The 19,046-nt window shown below is 44.5% G+C and overlaps 1 protein-coding gene across 4 annotated transcripts in view; it reads left to right on the plus strand.

The window, feature by feature from the left end:
- Positions 1-19,046, plus strand: part of palld (palladin, cytoskeletal associated protein) — a 63,446-nt gene that overhangs the window by 41,331 nt on the left and 3,069 nt on the right. The window contains exons 1-9 of one of the 4 annotated variants that reach the window (XM_030049128.1): positions 1,225-1,353; positions 9,508-10,230; positions 11,362-11,506; positions 11,879-11,980; positions 13,487-13,525; positions 15,020-15,241; positions 16,020-16,169; positions 16,725-16,813; positions 18,027-18,159. In XM_030049128.1, the coding sequence (XP_029904988.1) occupies positions 9,725-10,230; positions 11,362-11,506; positions 11,879-11,980; positions 13,487-13,525; positions 15,020-15,241; positions 16,020-16,169; positions 16,725-16,813; positions 18,027-18,159 (1,386 nt within the window). In that variant the 5' untranslated portion in view covers positions 1,225-1,353; positions 9,508-9,724. Of the gene's footprint in view, positions 1-1,224; positions 1,354-9,507; positions 10,231-11,361; positions 11,507-11,878; positions 11,981-13,486; positions 13,526-15,019; positions 15,242-16,019; positions 16,170-16,724; positions 16,814-18,026; positions 18,160-19,046 lie in introns of those variants that run through there. The other 3 variants (XM_030049129.1, XM_030049127.1, XM_030049131.1) reach the window with 3 other exon arrangements.

The raw sequence follows: 19,046 nt of genomic DNA on the forward strand, positions 1-19,046 counted from the left end.
AAGGTATTAATTTATATGTTATTTAAGGGTTATTGTAGATATTATTAACATTAGTAAATGCCATAATAATCATTAACTAACAGTTAATTAACCATTATGGCATTAACTAACGTTAACTAACGTTAATTGTTGTACTCTTGTTGTAAAGTGTTACCAAGAATCTAACAATAACAAAACAAAAATCAACATTTTAAATCGTCCTGTTGGAGCTTCTTTACATCGTAAATTCTGACTGTCTTTATTTGCATTTTGGTCTAATAGGACAAATTCAACATGAATTATGAACCACTGATATTTTTATAATTTTAGAAATGTCTTGGCTGAAAAAATGGTTTTAACAAGATAATCTACTATGTGTATTGATATGAATGTTTTTTTTTTTTTTTTTTTTTTTTAGGTTGGTAGGTTTTAGGTATATACATAATCATGGTAGTGTTAAAGGAATGGTTTCACCCAAAATAAGAAAAAAGATATTTTCCCCACTTCCTCTTAATCCAATCTATCATCCAGATAGCTTCTGTGTGATTTGGCGAAGTTTCCAGTCTGCCGCCATCTCCCCTGTTTCCCATTTCACGACTGTAATATAATAGGTCTGGATGGATATTCATTTGTGGAGTTCAAACCATCAGAACTGTACATGTGAAAAACTCAATAGCAACAGCTCTTTCCAAAAACAATGACATGGATACCCGGCATAATCCACGGCCCTCCGGGGAACTATTTCCTTCCGAGCAACACCGGCAAACTCTGTTATCTGTCCACCCCAAACAAGTACAAATTAGAGGCAGATACAAGAAGTTTGCCAGTGACAGGGCAACTGGGTAGATGCAAGAGACAAATCGAATTATGTGGTTAAACAGGAAAATATATGTTTTGGTATTTCGACTGAATTTCTCCTTTAAACTAACAGGAGTTTTTTGATGATTAATTTCTTTGCTATCACTAAGGAAACAGTATAACACAACAGGAAGAGTAATGTAATGAGATACTTGTCTCTCTCTCTCTTTCTCTCACTTTTTCTTTCTTACTCTCTCTTTTCTTTTTCTCTGACCGTTGTTATTTTTGGTGCCTGACTCCGAGGGGGAAGTTCTTTGGTCAGCAGCCCGTGGTACAGTAGCTCTTATTATGAAAGGGGGTGGTTTAAGGCAGGCTGGGAGCTCTTATTGTGAAGAGGAGGGGCTCAGACAGAGTCAGACTGACTCATGCAAAGAGAGAGGCTGTGTCTGTCACTGTCTGGCTGCTCTCTGCTCTATATATGCTGCTCATACCTGCCAGACCGTCAGTGCGACACACACTTAACTTTCCTGCAGGGAAATATCTGAGCTGCTACACACCTACACCACAACACTGAAGGTAAACCTCTTAATTACTCACTTGTGTAAACTGACAGCCTAGTTCAGCCTAACATAATCTCAAGCAGTGAAAGTGAAGGAATGATGGGGAAAAGTATGAAGAGTAGAATGAATGATGCTATGCTGAGACTCTTTTAACTCCAAGACAGAAAGAAAAATCATAGTTATTGCATGTTTAGCTGTGTATGTTTCTCTGTGTCAGCGGAGGAGGAAAAACACATGTTCATTCTTGTTCAAAAGTTCAAAATCACTTTGTCATTATGTTGAAAAGAGCTAAAATTGGGTTTGGGAGTAAAAATACGAAGATAGATGATAGTGGGGAAGATTTTTTTGTTTTTTTGTTAATATTTAGTGTGTGTTTTAAGAGTGGATGTGGGGTTTTGTAGAGCAGAGAGGAGCAGACTCATTCATTTGCTGCAGAGATCCAGGGAAAGTGGGGAGTTCAGACTCTAGAGAGAGAGAGGGAGAGAGAGAGAGAGAGAGGCGCAGGGGAAGAAGTGCAGTAGTGTCTGTCTGTGACTTAGAGAAAGGCTAACATCGGTGTTGTGTCTGTGGTGCTTAGCCGATTGTGTTTATGCGATGAGGTTGGTTTGTTTGCAGTGCTCGCCTGTGGAGTCAGATGGATTAGCTAACACAATAGAGTCTGTTAGGTGAGAGCGGTTGCGGCGTGCTCGGCTCTAACTTGCTCACTGACTGAGTCCTTCTGTTTCTGAGCCTCTCTTTTTTTGTTTTTTTGTCTCTCTGGCTCTCCTCCTCCTCCTCCTCTTCTCACTCCGCTCCTGCTGCTAATCCCATTTGATGGCGATGTCTTTCCCATTCCAATCCAGAGAAGAATGTCTTCAGCATTCTTGCTGTAGAGAAAAACACTCTCTGTCTCACTGGGCTGAAAGAGGGGAGGGCGGACGAGTGGGGTGAAGAGGGAGGGATGGATGGAGGGCTCACTGATTGCGAGTGCCCTCCTCACCTCCACCTCTGTATGAAATACCACCCTGGACAGAGAGCTTTCATGCAGCGAGGGGGCAAACAAATGTGAAAGAGAAATAAGTGAGGCCGGGAGAAAGTGGGTGATCGGAGCAGCCATGAACTGTAGGTCTGGTTGGAGTAAGACAAACGCTCTGTGCTATGTTTTAAAAAGAGGGGGGAAAGGAAAACAGTCTGGTTCTGTTTTATGTGGTGTGTGTGCAATTAGAGCCAGAGAGCAGGAGGAGAGGAGGGGGGTGGGGTACCCAGAGAGGAGAGGTGGGGAAACATGAAGGGTTTGGCAATATGTTCAGGACGTCAAGAGAACAAAGGCTGAGAGAAAGCCTGTCAGCTGACAGTAAAGAGCTGGATGAGTGCAGACAGCAAGTGAAACACTTTGCTAATTGTGCAATATTGAATATCCTCTGCTCCCCACTGTATTTGCATCACATGAGGGGCTTCTGCTACGGCACCCCAGTTTTGGGGGTCGGCTAGCCTGTGGGATTAGGCTGAAAAGCTCTCGGAAAGTTGGAACGGCTCCTTTCAGCCTCTGCTCTGTCTCGTGAATGTGCAGGGAGCCGGGAGGGAGTTAGGAAAGTGAGGGGGAGAGTGAGAGAGAGAGAGAGAGAGAGAGAGAGAGAGAGAGAGAGGGAAAGAGGGAGAGTAGGGGGGGTTTGTTAGTTGAAGTCAGGTTAGTGTGTTTGACCTGGGCTCCAAGCACTTCGGTCAAACTGTATTTATCATCACAAAGCTTCATAACACTGTGTGTGTGTGTTTGTGTGTGTGTGTGTGTGTGTGTGTGTGTGCACGCATGTGTGTGTGTGAAGTTGATGTTGATGTTAGCTATAAACACTCTGATGTCTGATGGTATCTTGGTATTTTCATTTTTAATCTAGGAAACCATCAAAACAACCCTCTCTCTCTCTCTCTCTCTCTCTCTCTCTCTCTCTCTCTCTCTCTCTCTCTCTCTCTCTCTCTCTCTCTCTCTCACTCACTCTCACAGTCAGTCCCGCTTCTCAGTCCCACTCTTCTGAGCAAGTGTCTCAGATCCCCACAGCAGGAAGTATGTGACACAGAAACCATCTTCAGTCTTTCAACACATAACCAGTCACGCTGTCCAGCAGCTCAGACACACAGACGAAGAGTCATAGTCTGTCAATCAGCCAGATGTCGGTTCAGCCAGCGTGATCTGTTCCTGATGAAAGGTGTCACCCAGGTTCAGGTTGACGCACTGTAGTGATGACGTAACCCTCGGAGGTGAATGCGTGCGAGGGGAGCTGTGAACCAGGTGTGTGTAGGCGCAGCGAAACAATACGTATCCCGCTCTTGTGTGATTGTGGATAGGCGTGTGCGTCTGGAGAGGGGTAAACAAGGTGACAGACGTTTGTTCTGCCTCATGCGTGTGCAACAGCTGGAGCCTCCCGTCTTCCCACAACCCCTGTGATTTTACCTTGCATTCCTCAGGGTGATAAGCTCCCGGTCCGAGGCTCGGGCAGGGTCACGCCGCACGGTTGTGTAACCACCTCAGGCAGGGTTTCCACAGCGGTGACAGAGGCTGTGTTTGTTTTGGAGGTGCGATACCGGAGCTCCGTTTGAATGTTTGGGTATAAATCACTCACACTTGGTAAGGTCACACTTTTACCAAGCCACAGGCGTATGCAGAAACAGATGCACCGTGTAATAAAAACATACAAAAGGTATACAGTTTGCAAGTAGGCGTATCCCATGATTTCCGCTTCCCACTGCATTAAAGACCACACCAGGGTTTTGCATGTATAGGGTAATATCTACAAAATGTAAATCCTTCATGTTTAATCTCATCTTTTCCCCAATCCACATTAGTTTAGGCCCCAAAAGCTGCAGCAATGTAAAGTTTTGATGACTTGAAGTTGAGTGAAACAGTCTCTCCACTCGAAAATAGTGTTTATTTGAGTATTATTCGTTTGTTGTTTATGACTGGCGATGACTTTGTTAGTCGGAGAAGGAGATCATTATTAGGAGGGTGTCTCAACCAAAAATTCAAATTTGAAAATTGAGGGATTCTGATTGTATTTTGTGAAATCTTTAGTACCCTGCATGATTTGCAAAATGGTTTGTTGCAATGTAAAATGTAGTAAATGGGCCAAACATTCAAAATCACCGGTATGGTCCTGTAAGCTCTTCCTGGTTGCACTTGTCGCACAGGCCGGCAAATAGCTTGTATTATCCGTCTTTTGTCTTTATAAAAGCTTGCAGACTTTTAAAGGAGACACATGCACAGCCGCAGCTACTGCAGGAAGTTCCCCTCGTGTTGTTGTTTACAGGACTGTTCTCATTACTGGCTATTTACCCTCAACAACTTCCTGTCCTCCCTCGCTCGCTTCCTGTCATCAGCTGGCAGATTCCCGTAAAACATAATCTTAGTCTCTCTCTTCAGCTCGTTGCAGGCCTTGCAAGATCATCTCCTGAGCCCAAACAGAGGCAGCAGTTAAACCTGTGAATGGCTCCCAGCTTTTTTGTGGTGTGTCAGGCGCTCTAACAATACGTGGGTTTCTCACGCACCCCAGGTTGTTGTTGTCCAGGAAGCACAAACAAGCAGTGCCGAGTAAACACAGCTATATTTTTCTTTGTGTTGATTAAAGTCTGCATTGATTAAAGCAGGATGACTGGAGTGCAGGGAACTGAGGCTGCTGGTGAACACTCCACTGCATCTGGAAGCGGGTGGGAAAAAGAAAAAAAAAAAAAGGTGGGGGGACCCAATAAGACACCTCCGAATAATTTACAGTCCGTTAAGCTCACTGATGCCAGTAATGTTTCCATGTAGGAACTGGAAGGGCAAAGTCTCTGCGCACCAGATTCCACTTTGCATTTTTACACTCAGTAATTTTGACGGTCAATTTGATTTTTTTCCCCCTGTTAAAGAATTTACAGACAGGAACCGGCCCAAGACAAAGTATTTTTCAGGATGAGAAAGTAAAACGCAGCTTTTAACTAGTTGTCCTATTTATACCACCAAATGGAGAGAGAGAGAGAGAGAGAGAGAGAGAGAGAGACGTAGAGTAATGTAGTGTTACAGTTGGAATGACAGAGGAACTGGAGCTTTTTCGCTCACCGAGGCCGAGAGCTCTGTGGGCCAGTTGGCTCTGAACTGAACAGCAAAACACAGCGCTGTTGGCATGGCGACAGGAGAACAGTTCCCTCTCGAGTCAGCCCTGCGCCGCCGCCACAGAGACAGAAGAAAGAGTGAGTGATGGAGGCCCAAAAAGACCAGAAACCCAATCTGCTCTACTTCCTGAGCCCTTTTGTAAAACTTTAACAGTCATTTTCACGGAGCATGGGTCGGGTTTATGCAGGGTACGTTTCTCTTACAGATGCATCCGAGTAGAAACTGCAGTGCCGCACAGAGACAGTAGAGACAGCTGGAATGGGAAACTAAGACAGATTGTGTGTACAGCAACCCCGTCCAGCTCTTTGTGGTCAGAGTGGTCTGGACGATCCGAGCTGGAGGCTTTGCTTCTGCAGGGTCACAGAGTCTAGATGGCTCTGTCCCCTGCTGGATGCAGATCTATAAGTGGGCAATAAAACTATTCATACAGCTGCAAATTATACAACCTGAAGTCAAACACATACCAAATGTGCAGTGATCAGAGTAAAGATATAATCTGACAAAATTAGAATCCTTGAGTTTGATGCTGTTAAACTCCCTTAAATTTTCACTTAAGTAGCTTCAAGATAAAAAAAAAAAAAAAAAAATTATATATTGTTTTTCCATGTTGTACAACAATATCACATACATGTTCTGTTGGATCTGCCGGATGCAGCAGCTTATTGAAGATACATTACACATATACTGAGTGAAATTTTGAAACCCAAGATTTCATTGTTTTGTGGCTGCACCATTACACTAAACAGAAAATATCTACAGTAGATGTCTTGTGCGTAATGTTATGCACATTTCCCTGCAATTCAACAGCACACATCTGGTATCTTTGGAAATCTTGGGATCCCCACCAGAATTTAAAATAAAGTTCTGTGGGTTTGAACAAAGCAGAATGCATTTGTTGTAATGATGCCGACAAGATTGGCAGAGTTGAGGAGGTTGAATTAAATGTCAGCCCGTTGTAATGTGGATAGATGAACCGACCGGATCCTGTGAGAATACGAAAGCATGAATACAGTGCCACATTTTGAATCAGGAATTGATTGACCATACTGGGAGAGAGTTGAGCAGAGGCAGAGGTCTGCAGAACAGTTTGGCTTTGTAATGAATGAAGGTGTTTGTTTGGAAGCTGCTGCTTTATATAGAAAGAAAAGAACACCTTTTAAGGCAAGGAGGTGATGTCAGTTACAGCTGTCTAACATCCACACTGCCTCCTGCTCATACACACTCAGGAGATTTTCATAGAGAAAGAAAGAAAAAAAAACCCGTTTGGCTTCTCTTGGGATAAATTTAGCCAACTTTGTACAATGTGATACTCTATTTCAGAGGGTATTAAAAGCACAGGCATGCGGGCAGAGTTTTTAAAGGTCTTCAAGTTCTTTCATACCAAAGCAGTAAAGGGGTCTGCTGGGGAGAGAGAGAAGAGGCGCTGAGGAAATTAAGTGTGTTTCCCCTCTGCTTGAGCAGGCGGGCAGGGTGCTTCTGCCTGACGCGCTGAGAACACAGCCAAAAAAGGAATCAAACCGCTACAGAGGACTGCAAGCCTCAGAAGCTGCCAAACTATTCCTGTAAAAGCACTCTTTTGGTGGAGGCCTGAAAAGGAGACCTTCAGGGAATGTAAAGGAAAATGTATGCAAAGCAGAGGGCGCTTCTGGGAAAACAAAAAAGAATAGGCTAGATTGTGGTTAATGCTCTCCTGTGATCAGTGAATCCTGTAAGGAAAGCACCAGGTTGTGACAGGTTGGACTGATTGCATTGGACGCTATTGAATTAATGAGTATTTATTTGGGCATGTGGAGTCTCCTGGGAAGGGGGGCATGTGACCGATGTGGCAGAAAATAACTGGCCAGGACAGACTGCTCTTGGCTGATGCAGTAGGTTCATTTCACTATGGATGAGCTGTCCGTTTTGTCAAATGCTCACTCGCTTTGTTTGATTTCTGCAAAAGCCTATAGAGAGAGCAAGAAGGGGTTTTCCTCTGCATTCTCATACACAAAGAATAGTAGAAAAACTCTGCTGATTATTCAACATCTGGAAAAGATTTAGGCTAGTGAACTTGGCCTTGGCGGACTCCTGACAACACACACCACTGGGATGTGCAGTATATTCAGCACAGGCTGCCTGAGAGGGACTCATCAGTCTCATATGCACATCGACACAACTGCCGGAGGTTTATAACTGCTGCCTTTCCCAGAGACCCTTGTCCTCCTCCTCGAGCACGGCTCCCACAAGTTCACTCGTGTTTTCTGGTTCCCAAAGTTAGTTCTCTTTAAAACCCTCCTGGTGCATGTAAAGTTTGTTTCAATGTGCTGCCTGAAAAGGGGAACAGCAGACATAAGATTTGTGTCCGTGGTTGAATCGAATGGCCCTGCAGCTCACTGCGTCCCACGCCGAGGTGACAACACGATGAATCAGCCAAGTCAGAGAGAGACTGGAGAGCCACACCTCTGAAAAAAATACAATATTTCATCATCAGGACCCATTGCTGTGTTTTGTGTTATTGTATCATCACAGTACACTTTAAACGCTGTGAGCCACAACTCCAGGTTGTCGTTGACTTTCCCCATATCGCAGATGGAACAACATTGCGTCTTAAATTTGCTTCTGTGATTTACACTCCATCAGGGTATGGTCATGAGTGCAAGCAATAGCTGTGATCCCAGTCTCCCGAAGCACGTTATAGGTCCTAAAGGGGGCAAAAACAACACCTTACCAGCATCATGAAATTACTGTAGCACTGTGTCCCAGTGACTTGTTAAACAATATAAGTGTTTATCTGGGTTTTATGTTTTGTTTTTTTAAAATTCACATCTTCAAATCATGCATGTTCCCTATCACACCAGGAACGTCTACATCTGCCATATTGCACCAACCCTACAAATCCATTTCTCAAGATTTCACCTTTGCCGATTTGCCACTGATGAGGGTTTTAAGTCTAAATTACTAACAGAGAAGTGATCGCTCAAAATATGCTTATTTACTTTGTAATTTTACCAATATTAGTACACTCCAAGGGATGCTTGGTCCATGGCACCTGTTTGATAATTCACTTATGCTTGTATTGTAGGAGAAATTTGTTTTCCCTGTTCTTCCACCTCTATCCTAATTTATTTGCCATTCTTGATGTGTTGTCGACAGGCTGGCCTTTTAACAAGTCTTTGTTAAAGGCTTGAGGCTGATAGCCTATCAGTCCCTGCTGTTGGTGCAGTGGTTTCCTTCCCAGAACACACACACACACTTACACACACACAATTTGAGTACATACCCCTGCACTGGTCTGCTGGACTAACCACACCCTGCAGTCGCCTCTGACATTAGGGGGTTTAATGTCAAGCCTGACCGGGTGTCACCTCCAGAGCAGAGAAAAAAACACTTTGGCTCCTGTTCAAAACATGTGTACTGACGACCATGTACTGATGTCATCCTGCAACCCTTTTGTGTTTCCAACAAATATCTTCACAATGCACCGTGTTTCTGCCCGATGGGGATGCTTTGACGCTCTGATTGGCATTTTAAGTCTCCAGCGAATAGGCTGACATCTGGAATCCAACAAATCTGGCAGTTCTGTTCTGACTACAGTTGGACACAGAGCAAGCTATTGTGTCATGCTTAAATTGAACACAGCCTCATGCTTTCTTAACATTTTTACAATGTGTCTGTTACTTTGTAGCAGAGTTATCTCCCCCCTCCAGCAGCATAGTAGAGAGGATGTTGAGCGTTAGCACGAGGGTATGTGCAGGACGTGCTGATTGGTGCAGGAGGAGAGGCTGTGTAAAAGCCACTGCTGATTCTGTGGGGTGCTCATCTGATCTTGTCGTAAATCAAACTTGGGCACAGTGGTGGCTCAGCGAGTCAGTGTAGGTCTTTATTGTGTAGCCCTGTGATCTTCCACTGTGTTATCCCTGCTTTGATTTGAGCAATAAGCTTGTCTCAGCTTGTCCCAGGCCCATGTAGAGCCATGTTTTGTCCAGAGCAGTACTAATTGTTTTTATGGCTGTGACATAAATTTTGTATGTGATAACTGTCACTGATGCCCATGGATCTTCTCCCTCACAGGAACGCGGCCCAGCTGAAGCAGCTGCAGGACCAAATTCTTTTGGAGCAGCAGGAAGCAGCAAATTGGCAGCAGCAGCAGGAGCAGCAGCAAGGCCAGGAAGTCCCTCCTCCAGCACAGCAACAGCAGCATCAACCCCAGGAAGCGCCTCTACCCGCTCCACCCTCTCCTCCTCTTCCCCCTCCTCCCTCCTTCCAGGAGCTGGAGAGCAGTGCAGCCATGCAGACCAGCACCTTCAACTACGCCCGGCCTAAGCAGTTCATCGCCGCTCAGAGCCCATCAGGGGCCGGGCCCATAGGGGGCTATGTCACCCAATCCTCAGGCTCCTCTGGCTCCAACCTGTCCTCCCCTCTCTCCCCCCCAACCTCACACAAGCCCTTCAACAGGGTCACCCTGCCGCCCTTCACTAAGGCAAGCAGCGTGGAGTCTCCAAGTTCTCCCTCCTTCCCTCCTCCGCCTCCGCCCTTCCTCAGCTCCAGTAACCTGTCCTCTCCATCAGGCCCCGCCCAAGATTTCCCTCCTCCCCCGCCCCCGCCCCCTCCGCCCATCTCCTCGGGCTTCATGTCTCCAGCCCACTCAGACATCTCCTCTCCGTTCACCTCCGTCCCTCCGTCTCCGGCCTCCAGCTTCCTGTCATCTGTGCTGCCCTCCACCCCCTCCACACCCACCACACCCAGCAGTCCAACAGTTAACGCCCTGGGCCTGCCCAAAGGCAATGGGACAGTGTAAGTACCCTCAACAACAAACAATATTAATAATAATTATGATAATAGCTTTATTTCTATGGCACCTTAAAATCATAAGCATAATATCTAAGAGATAACAGAAACATTAAAATATTTCAGACAATAAAACAAATAAAATATTTAGAAACACAAGAACAATTTAAAACAGTTAAAAAAAAATCTAAACAACATAGGTAAAAACAAGAAATAAAATATAAAAGTAAAATTTAAATAAATATACATGCGTTAAATAGGCTTAACTTCTGCTTAACTCATACTATAACAGAGGCTTCTTTCCCACAGTCCATATCAGGCTATTTATTTATGTATTTAAGGTGTTGCAAGGTACAGTCTATATATGCAGTATCAGGGAGGGACAGGCTTGTTGGCAGCGACAACAGCAAGCCAGAGGCTGGCTGTCTCCTGCAAGACGGAAGATGACATGTTTACAGTTTCATGCCGTGTGTTTACAGAGAAGCACAGACGAAAGAGGCCTTTTAAACTCACACAAACCCACACACAGAGACACAAAAGTGTTGTCAAGGTGCAAGAATCCTATCCCCTATATGGCAAGAAAATCTGCATGATGACTTCAGAGGGAAGGGTGTGTCAAAAGTCATATAAGCACTATAGGGGGTTCACATATACAGATTCTACCATACTGCTTCTCTGTCAAAAAGTAAGACATCAGATCAGAGTCTTATGGGTCATTTTCTGTCACACTTTGGCTCTGCATGCTAAACTACCCAATAGATATCTGCTGCTGTGGACATGATGCTAACTGGGGGTTATCCTCTGGTGACTGCCCACTGGACAGGAAGTCACTCAGCTTGTTTACCTTCATCAAAGACGTTCCACCTTTAATTCTTTGCCGGTAATATTTCATCAGCCCCTCACTCACTCCTGCACTCCCCCTCTCACCCTGGCATTCCTGCTGGAGAGGAGAGAGATAAGAAGACCCGGTGTGGAATGCTATAGCTGGACATGTGCAGATAAGGGTTGATGAGAGAGAGGGGGGGGCAGAGAGGAAAGAGGGGTCGGGAGCTGTGACGTGTTTTGGAAAATGTGTGTCATAGACGAGAGCTGTTGGGTCTTAATATTAAGGAATGTTGGTGTTTTGCTCATGTCCAGCAGAGCGTTCCCCCGGAAGTCCTCTGTCACCAGGACACCCCGCCTGGCCTCTGACTCAGACATCCAGGGATCCAAGGATGCAGTCATCCAGGACTTAGAGAGAAAGCTACGCTTTAAAGAGGAGCGCATAAGCAATGGTCAACAGGTGTGTGTGTGTGTGTTTGTGTGTGTGTGTGCATGTGTGGGTGTATGTGTGTGTTCTGTGTATTCATTATTATAGAAATGACTATGTTTGTAGGCAATTGGAGAATGAGCGTGTTCAGTAACACGTCATTAACACTGATTAACAAGAAGTTGTACAGTCCTGAAATAAACCAAAATTGTCCTATAAAGTGTCTCTGAACATGTGACAACTAAAGCTTTTGTTTCATGCATTCGTTAATAAACTTCATAATGTGTTGTCCAGCCATCCCTAATTAGCGCAAGGCTTACATACAGTGTTTAGTTAACGGTGTGTATGGGTGTGTTCGGCAACTCACACACTAACCCGCGCTGACCCATTAATCCCTGCTTCCAGAGGTTAACCTATGAGGAGAAGATGGCCCGCAGACTGCTGGGGGCCGACAACGCCGCCACAGTCTTAAACACACAGGACACAGAGGAGGAGCCAGTCACACAGGTACGCCGGGCCTTTACTAGGATACACACACCTGGAGAGGAAAATCACACACTCACACATTCACATTAACTCACTCGACTGAAACCATGGCCATGGAAAAGTCTGAGGTGTCCCGCCATCGCATGTGTACGACATAAATACATTTCACCTCTGAAACACATGTAATGTTGGGTTTTGGCCGCTGATCCTGTGCCAGTGTGTTAACTACCATTCTTATCTTACAACCACTGGCTTCCCTTCATATACCATTAAGCAAGGCTGCCGCGCTCCACACTCCTCCCCCTTGGAAACGCTTTTTGAAGAGCATGTTATGAGCGCAGGGTATAAACATTGTAAAGTCCCCCAGAGCTCACCATAAAAAGCTCTGTTTATAAATCCTGGCAGAAACCGCAGTGTTATTGCATACATGCCGAGGAGTAACACATACTTTGAAGGCTCGTGTATCTATTTGTCCCCCTTCAAGCCACTCAACTGTTCTGTAAAAATGCCAGTAAGCCAAGTGGCATCTGTGTACCACGCTTGATATTGGGGCATTTCATTCGTGAAATATTGCACCATATTGACTGTTAAGAGATGCAAGGAAACATTCGAAGGACATGTTTATAGGATGAAACCAATCTTTTTTAACTTTTGGGTCAATTATTTAAGTTGCCCCTTTCCTTTGCATTGTTTCTGCTGTTGTCTATCTGCACACAGTCAGCATAGCCGGAGCCTCCAAGACATTTGCTGCCATTCGTTCTTGCACATTTTGAAAAACAACTTGGATACTGCCTGAGCTAGATAATCACAGCAAATACTTGAGTGTTTTCATATCAGTGCACACATTATGTAACAGTCTGCTTACAATCAATCACCTGGCACTCACTGGAAGAAACAGGCGTCACTGACGTATTTTAGAAATGACAAAAAGCAAGAGAGGCTTGAAAAAGATCTAACTAGTCACAGCATGCATTGCAATATGACTGGAGGGAAAGTCAGCTAGAGGCACATGGGCTCTAACTCTAAATAACACCAGTACTCTCCTTTAATAACAAGATTAGAGAGCACATAATACACACAACACTGATTAGGTAAAGTCACACGCTTTTAGTAGAATACGTGGTTTGTTCACACTGAGAGAAGAGGTCAAGATAGCAATGTGCTGCCTCAGTGTGATGCTGGCTGCTGGCATGAGGGAGCGGTCTGATTGGCTGGAGCACTACAGCACTGCATGACTCTAAGCGCCACCCGCAGCCTGGGAATGTGACTGGGAGTGAATGCATCAGTGCCGATGCATTGTGAGACAAATGCGTAGGGCGTGTTGTTGCTGTAGAGTCAATGACAATGTTCCTAGCATGTGCTGTTGAACTCTCTGGTGTGTACACAGGTAAGAGCTGACACACACAAATGCACACACACATACAAACTCTGTCTCTCTAGTTCATGATGAGCCAAGTGACATCCCGCAACTAATTTACACCACAACACAGGGACTTTACTATCTTATTTTCTTCTATCTCCTAACAGGAAGGGAAGTCACCTGATAGAGAATCTGTCCCTCAAAAGGTTATTCAAAGCTCTCTCATTCACTGTGTGGGTGTGTGTGTGTGTGCTCACTCCCCGTGTAAGCGTACACACAAGTCTCACTAAAATGCTGGATGTGCTCACTTTGACCATAACAGGATCAGGCCTGGGAGTAAGCTGATATGGGAACAAAAGGCAAACAAAAGGACAATGATAAGGGATTTGTTCATGATTGTGGTCACTGTGGCTCCACATCCACTGAACGCCAACTGTAGTTCATGGCTAACAGCGGCAGGCTTTACTGTTTAAGACAGCAGCATAGGCAGTCATCTCCATTTGGTCAGAAGAGGCCAGTATATATGTTGTGTGTTGTGTGTTTGCACATAATCAGACTATTGATGGAGCATGGTTAAGGTTTGCTCTCTGCACGTGTCTGTGTTGGTTGTCTTACAGTATGTGTTGTTTAAACTGGTTAAGATACCGAAGCATTTGCAAGCCTGACTGAAACACAAATGTCATCAAGCATGTGTCATTTTTTTTCCCCATACTGCATTTTTTGCACTCCGCTGCTGTCACAGAAATGCAGTGTGCAATGCTGCTCTGCATCTGCATTTGTCAAATTTTAAGGGCACAAGAAATGGTGTGGTAAGCAGCTGTATGAAAGCTGTGAGGTCGATATTTATAATACAGCTTACTCCTATAGCTATATTAGCAATAGGAATAGGCTGCAGCAGTATTGAAGTATTATTCTTAGATAAATCAAGACGGATAACATCAACAATTGCTATTGCTATAAGCAGAGGAGAGAGTTAGCAGTGGTTCTCAAACTGGGGGGTTGGGATCCCCCACAGGGTTGTGAGATCATTTTTGGAGTTGCATTATATCTTCATATGTTACTCTTTTTCTGTTTTCTTCTGAAGTATAGAGTAGTTTTAAAATGTGACACCTCCTTTGATAATTAAGAAAATGAAACATCATGGTGAACAGGTGATCATTCTTTAAGTGGACCACAAGTAGGCATCAGTTCGTTTTTAAGGGGTCACGAGCCAAAGAGATTGAGAGCCACTGAGTTAGAGGATAAGAGCTGCCTCTGCAGCTGTGCCTCAGGCCTGTCATTATCAGTGCAATGTGTCATGAGACCTCACAGCTCTCCAGATGTTCCCTTTGCCTCAGCAGAACTGTAGTGATGAAAGATTGATTGAGTTTGAGTTGGGAGGTGTTTAGGATCTGGGCAGAGAAGTGGGAAACTGAGAGAAAGTTGGTACTTTGGGTGAAAATGACGACAGGTTGATGGGTGTGTGGAAATTTGGAATAAGACCGTCTGTTTTATTTATAGTTGCACTAGTTTATTCACAAATAAGACACTGCACGCTATAAAAAGAGCTTGCCTTTGTCCTTGTGCTTTTTGCATTGATGTGAGTTTGACTATTGATCACCCGCATTACTGGGAATCAGCACTGATCATTCACACTAACCTTCAACCCGCTCTCTTTCTCTTTACCTCAAACTCTCTCTGTCTCTTTCTCTTTTGTTCAGGAATACAAGGTGTCCAGTTTTGAGCAGCGTCTGATCAGTGAGATTGAGTTCCGTCTGGAGCGCTCTCCAGTGGAGGAGTCAGACGACGACGTGCAGCATGACGAGAACTCTGCCGGCCAAGGGGTCGCTCCGTTCTTCGACCAGAAGCTCAAACATTACAAAGTCTTCGAGGGCATGCCAGTCACCTTCTCCTGCAAGGTCAATGGAGACCCCAAACCAAAGGTGGGACTTTACACACTTCACTGAAAAAACATCAGCACTCTGAGTGATGGAGTACATAGTGTCAGTAATATAATGCCTAAATATTGTGCTGATGATGTATATGTGGCTGTTGTTAATGTTATTATAACATAAATAAGTCTGCGTTGTGTTATTGCATGGCATTTATGATGGCTTTGCTTCCTTGATTGGGAGCTGCTGATGTGTGATGCTGATGATAGAAAATGGAGATACATGCACAGTGTGTTGTGATAAGGGGAGGCCTATTGCTTGAACAACCTCTGCACTCACACTGGGCCGGCTCTCTGGGCGGCAGTAATGACCAGGCGATGACAGGCCTCAGGATGAACGGTGCAGAAGCACAGCGATAGAGCACAGCACTGCCAAGGCATTATTTTTAGAAACATTCTTTGGTTTTACATTTAATTTTTCATAAAATAGAACTGCTGGGAAAGTGTATAATGCACGATAATAAAATACTTATTTGGAATCACATGTGCCGTAAGTCACGAGCACTTCAAAGCAAGAAATGAACACAAAGCCGGTTTGGTGAGGCAGCTACTAAGTTGCAACATGTTTCAAGCGTGACGCCCTTCCTCAATAAAACCATATTCTTGATATTTCATCAAGCAGGCACTTGAAATGTACTGAAATGTAATATATCCCGTTCACCGTGTGGATAGTGAAGGTCTTTGGAAATACCATATCAACAGCAATCTCTTACATTATAAGTTTGGCTTGGATGTGGCTGTAACAGCATGTGCCTCGTCTCATGTTGCAGGTCTATTGGTTTAAGGATGGCAAGCAGATCTCCAAGAGGAGCGAGCACTACAGGATCAGCCGTGAGCCTGATGGGACCTGCTGTCTTCACACCGCTGCAGCCTCACTGGATGACGACGGCAACTATACCATCATGGCCAGCAATCCTGAGGTGGGCACTGAGAAACACACAGAATGATGCATTCATGGAAAATTTCACCCAAAAAGCATCTATTTTGTACCGTATACACCCTGAGTAGCCTTTAATGTTTAATGAAAAAGGTTTTAAACTTATATTATAACTCATAAACCTTCTCATCAGACATTCAAGTCTATACAGGGTGATTATGATTCAGATTGCTTTTGGGTAAAATTTATATATTCTAGGCCCAATTCCTTAAAACAGTGTGCACAGTCACACACCTCCTTGCCAATCCCGGCACTTTGGCAGCCTGTAGGAGATGTCAGCGCTCATTAGTGAGAGAATAGTAGGTGTCAAGATAACAGTCTCCAGCCAAAGGAGGAAGAGGGCGTTGAACGAGACAGGAAATCACTAAAACTTTCATGAGGGCCAAAAGTTCATGTGCTACAGGCTTTCCAACACTCTCTCCAACTTGAATCACTCACATTTTATTTCCTCCTCCCAGTTTGACTTCTGTTTCTGGTGTGGTGGAGTGTCAGCACCTCATGATCTCTCTCTCTCTCTCTCTCTCTCTCTCTCTCACAGGGCAGAGTGAGCTGCACTGGCAGGATGATGGTCCAGGCAGTGAACCAGCGGGGGCGCAGCCAACGCTCCACACCTGGACACATTCGCAGGTAATTCTGTGCTGACTGACAGGAGAATGTGTGGGGAGGAAGAGCAGACACATTCTCTTGGTGGTCACTGGCCTGCATCTGTTTTTGCAGGCTCCTCACCGTCTGCATGGCCTCTGTACTCACACACAAGTACACACTTGCACACGCATTTAAAACTAGCTCAGATATATTACTCTAATGCAGGATGATTTTAAAGGAATACAGCGTTTTGGGCAAAATACCCATTTTCTGACTCACTCAGACTGAGACAAGATGTTCAATACCATTTTCACCTGTGCACATCCAGTGGTTCAGTTCCTATGGGTAGCATTTTGTGTTAGCTTAGCATAAAGACTTGAAGTCTATGGGAGTCATTAGCCTAGCTCCGTCAAAGTGAAAAAATAAACCTTGCAGCAACTCTGAGGGATTGAGGGACTGAGGGATACACATGTTAGCGGTTACAGTTTCACCGTCTAAGTTCTCCTAAAATTACTTGTTGTACAAAAAAGAAAAAAAGCAAACGTGTAATCATGGCTAAGTGAGGAAAAGGGTATTTTGCCCAAAACGTTGGAGTATTCCTTTAAGCATATAAAGTCTCCAGACTGCTATTTGCCTATTTGCTTGTGTGGTGAATCACACTTTGTCCTTTGTAGACATGTCGGTTCAGCGATGAAAAACGCAGCGTTTATGACGGGGAACACCTGTTTGCTTTGTTTTGTGTTTTAAATTGCTCTAATGGTTTTCTATATTCAGTGCGTATTCATCCACACCCAGATATCGCACACGGGATGATAGACACTCAGACGGCAGACACCCCACACAGCACACAATAACACCTGTAATCTGATATGTAGATGTACACGCCTAGATTAGATAAGACCTCATATAGGATCTGAGATAGAAAGATAGTGATCAGTGTCTCCCCCGCTCTATTTCTCTCCCTCTGGCCGTAGTGTGTAAACACTGGAGGGGCAGGCGGGGCAGTGATGTCATTGTTGTGATAGAGCAGAACTGTGGCAACACCTTTGGGTCCTGACCCGCTATAGAGAGCCAAGGAAGGCTGCATAGACCTGGACAGGAGAAAAGTTCATCCAAAGGCTGTGAAAGTGGAAATATAGAAATGACCATGTGAAAGGAGGGCAGAATTTGTCTTTCACATCTTAAAGCTCGTAATAAATCAAGTAATTCTGAGAATAAATCTGATTATGTGACTGTCTCTCTCCCTGTGTCCCAGGCCCAGGTCCAGATCTAGAGACAGCGGCGATGAGAATGAGAACATCCAGGAGCGTCATTTCCGCCCGCACTTCCTGCAGGCGCCTGGCGACCTCATCGTTCAGGAGGGACGACTCTGCCGGATGGACTGCAAGGTAAAGACGTGCCCCTTTACTCCTGAGTGACGACTGGCAACTTCAGTCAAAGAGGAAAAGGCAGAGCATCAGCCTGTTACAAATGGGCACTGGGCAAAGTTTGACTCAAGAGCTTCCTGTCAGCGGTTCTGTCAGGGAAGGAGGTTCAGGTTAGAGCTGACATTAAGGATGGGCTTCTGTCGGAAAGCCTCAAGTGTTTTCTGTCAGAAAGCCTTGAGACAAACTTCTCCCGTGTGCGAGGGAAAGTCATCCTGTTGCCCTCTGGTGGCTGTGTTCAAACCTCAGCAAGAAAGGCGAAAAAAATTAACATGGCAGGAATTTAATTTCAACATAAAACAGTTCTCGCTTTTGTAGTAATTTGGTTTGGATGTTTCGTGGACTGCTAAAGGGGAAAACAGTTTCAATATTTTGTTTTCACGCTGGATTTAATTATACGCCACAGATTAAAATCTTATTGATCCAAAGGGGATTTAGATTGCATCTGCTAGTGGCGAAATAAATTGTGATTTTCCTGAGTATGAATGCAGCCATCCAGGTCTATGAATAGCCTCTTTCCACTCTTTGGCATCCAACATTAGCAAATTCATGCACAGAGTCATGGGAGAGTCTTGGAGGAGCATTTAGCCAGCCTTCAACTAAAAAATGAATAGGTTTCAAAAGGGTTCTTTCTGAAGGATGTATTTAAACCTTGAAAGGAGAAAAGTCAAATTATATAGTTTTTTTTTTCTTGGTTTGGAATAGTATGATCTTTGGTTATGAACTTGTAATACGAAAAAGACATTATTATATGTAAAGCCCCAACTTTAAGGCCTTTTTGTGGATAAAGCTGTTAGCCATCTTTATTCTTCAGTTCTGCTAGATTAAGCTGTTATTGTGTGCTGCCTTCC

This window comes from Myripristis murdjan, chromosome 4 (assembly GCF_902150065.1).
Source record: "Myripristis murdjan chromosome 4, fMyrMur1.1, whole genome shotgun sequence".
Classification (NCBI taxonomy): domain Eukaryota; kingdom Metazoa; phylum Chordata; class Actinopteri; order Holocentriformes; family Holocentridae; genus Myripristis; species Myripristis murdjan.